The sequence below is a fragment of the Typopeltis vanoorti genome, chromosome 9, assembly GCF_054136105.1.
Source record: "Typopeltis vanoorti isolate ZY-2024b chromosome 9, IOZ_Tvanoo_1.0, whole genome shotgun sequence".
NCBI lineage: Eukaryota > Metazoa > Arthropoda > Arachnida > Uropygi > Thelyphonidae > Typopeltis > Typopeltis vanoorti.
Genome location: NC_143557.1, coordinates 140,769,345 through 140,771,524, shown reverse-complemented (window position 1 = coordinate 140,771,524; position 2,180 = coordinate 140,769,345). Strand labels below are relative to the sequence as shown.

The 2,180-nt window shown below is 35.4% G+C and overlaps 1 protein-coding gene across 1 annotated transcript; it reads left to right on the top strand.

Moving 5' to 3' along the window:
- Positions 1 to 1,118: 1,118 nt before the first annotated feature.
- Positions 1,119 to 1,514, top strand: LOC150103632 (putative CENPB DNA-binding domain-containing protein 1). Its single transcript, XM_090398499.1, has one exon. It carries the CDS (start codon positions 1,119 to 1,121, stop codon positions 1,512 to 1,514), a length of 396 nt encoding a protein of 131 aa, XP_090254625.1.
- Positions 1,515 to 2,180: the final 666 nt, after the last annotated feature.

Here is a 2,180-nt window from a genome sequence, read left to right as displayed (position 1 = left end):
GTTATCAAATTGTGTCATGTGTAAATAAGAAAAAAATTCTTATCTCACTCACAGTAAGAAATAGTCTCTAGGTTTACAGGAAAATCTTTCATGGGTGTGAAATACATAAAAAAAGTTTATAAAAGTTCTTCATCTCCTAGATGAGCTTCGAACGCAAGCCTTTCTTGCGCAATGGCATCTCGATATTATCTGCTGAGCTCCTACCTATGTAGGGGCACCATCGAAAATCCGATTAGAACGAAAGATCAACAAACTTCGAGCTGATCTAAGCAACTTAAAGAGTTTTAAAGGACGGCTGAAAAATAATAACATCAAAAACAAACTGATTAACACATATAATCTGGCCAACAAAACAATTGCTGAAGTTACCGAAGAGCTAAAACAAAGAATTACAGCGACTGCAAAATTATCTACGTTTAACTGCGGAATAAAACCTGACTGGCCTTCACTCATGGAAAACGCTTGCCGTTAATTAGAGGATTAATCAGGTTCCATACTTATTTACGGTTTCCATAACAGAAGCTTTTCTAAACGGGAGTTCCTTTTGGTTGTGAAATAAGCTAAGGGTTGTGAGGAAAAAAAAAAAAACGTTTTGCTGTAGAGAAAAAAAAAAGGATTTATACCAGAAACCAGACATAAACAAATACAAATCTAATTACCATCATACATAAAATAATTTTTCTTTTATGTAAAACGATATACTTATTTCTGTTTGATTATTATACCAAGATCTTGACTTGAAGACAATCACAAACATCCATGCCCACAGCGGAATTTTAATCCGCGACCTTTGTTAGAGAGCAGAAATGCTAACTTCTCGGCCAACTAGATCGACAAATATAATGTGTACAGTAGGATCCTGTTTAACACTACCCCGATTAACGCTGATTCGTTGTAACGCAGTTTCTGTCGAACCCTAAAAAAAATCTAAAAATTCCATGATTCGATATAACGCAGTTCTACTCGAAGCCTAAAAAAGCGCTAAATTTAAGCTGATTCAATTTATCGCTATTTCCCTTGATTCGTATATAATACGATTATTCCCGAACCCGAGCCAATTAGCAAAAGATTAAAACAAAACAAAATTGATACGAAAAAGCATTTCGCTCTACATTCAAATGCAGGTGTGGAGGCGATTAGAAAAAGGTGAACGTCAAGTTGACATTGGAGTCACTTTACATCTGTCTACTATACGAACGATTTCAGAAAACAAAGACAAAATGAAGTGTTCAATAACCACAACCACAACATCTTCGGCAACAAAGGTAACCCAATCTAGAAGCAATGTTTTAGAGGAAATTGAGAAACGTCTTTCCATTTGGATTGATGATGAAACCGAACGCAACATGCCATTAAGTCAGACAATAATCATGGAAAGGGCCAGAAGTATTTTTAATCATATTCAAAACAAAGAGAGGATACGAACGAAAACTTCGCAGCTAGCAGAGGTTAGTTCGATAGATTTGAAAGAAGAAGCAACATCTACAACATCCGAATACCGGACTCGCGGCTAGTGCAGATACTGAAGCTGCTTCAGCCTTTCCATCAACTTTAAGAGCCATAATTGAAAGAGGAAATTATCCTCCCGAACTAGTTTTTAATGTTGATGAAACTGGACTTTTCTGGAAGAGAATGCCAAAGCAAACAAAAGCGAGCACCATGATTCAGAGCTGCAAAAGACCGTTTAACCCTTCTTCTGGGCGGTAACGTTAGCCAATGGTAATTTCAAATTAAAACAGTTGCTTGTGCATCATTCCAAAACACCAAGAGCCATGAAAGGAAAGTTAATATAAAAATAACCTAAAATTAAAGTAAAACATTGTTTAATCTTGGTCACGTGTTCCTCTATCCCTATTTACTATGTGTTAAAATGAACCCGTTTAACGCTGTTTCGTTTAGCGCGTTGCCTTCTAGGAACGCATCCTGAGTGTTAATCGGGGTATTACTGTACTTATATATTTGGTTTTACGTCACCAAACATGAAACGAAATGTGCCTTTTGAAACAAAAAGTAAAAAAAAAAAAAAAGCTACCAAATACTCGTAAGCCTTTGAAGAATATAGTTAGGAATAACATTCGTTTGTTGGTTTTGTCTAAATCCGCCTAGTATATTTTAATATACTAGAAGGATAATATACTAATATATAAATAATACAAGTATGCACTCAACAGATATTTATT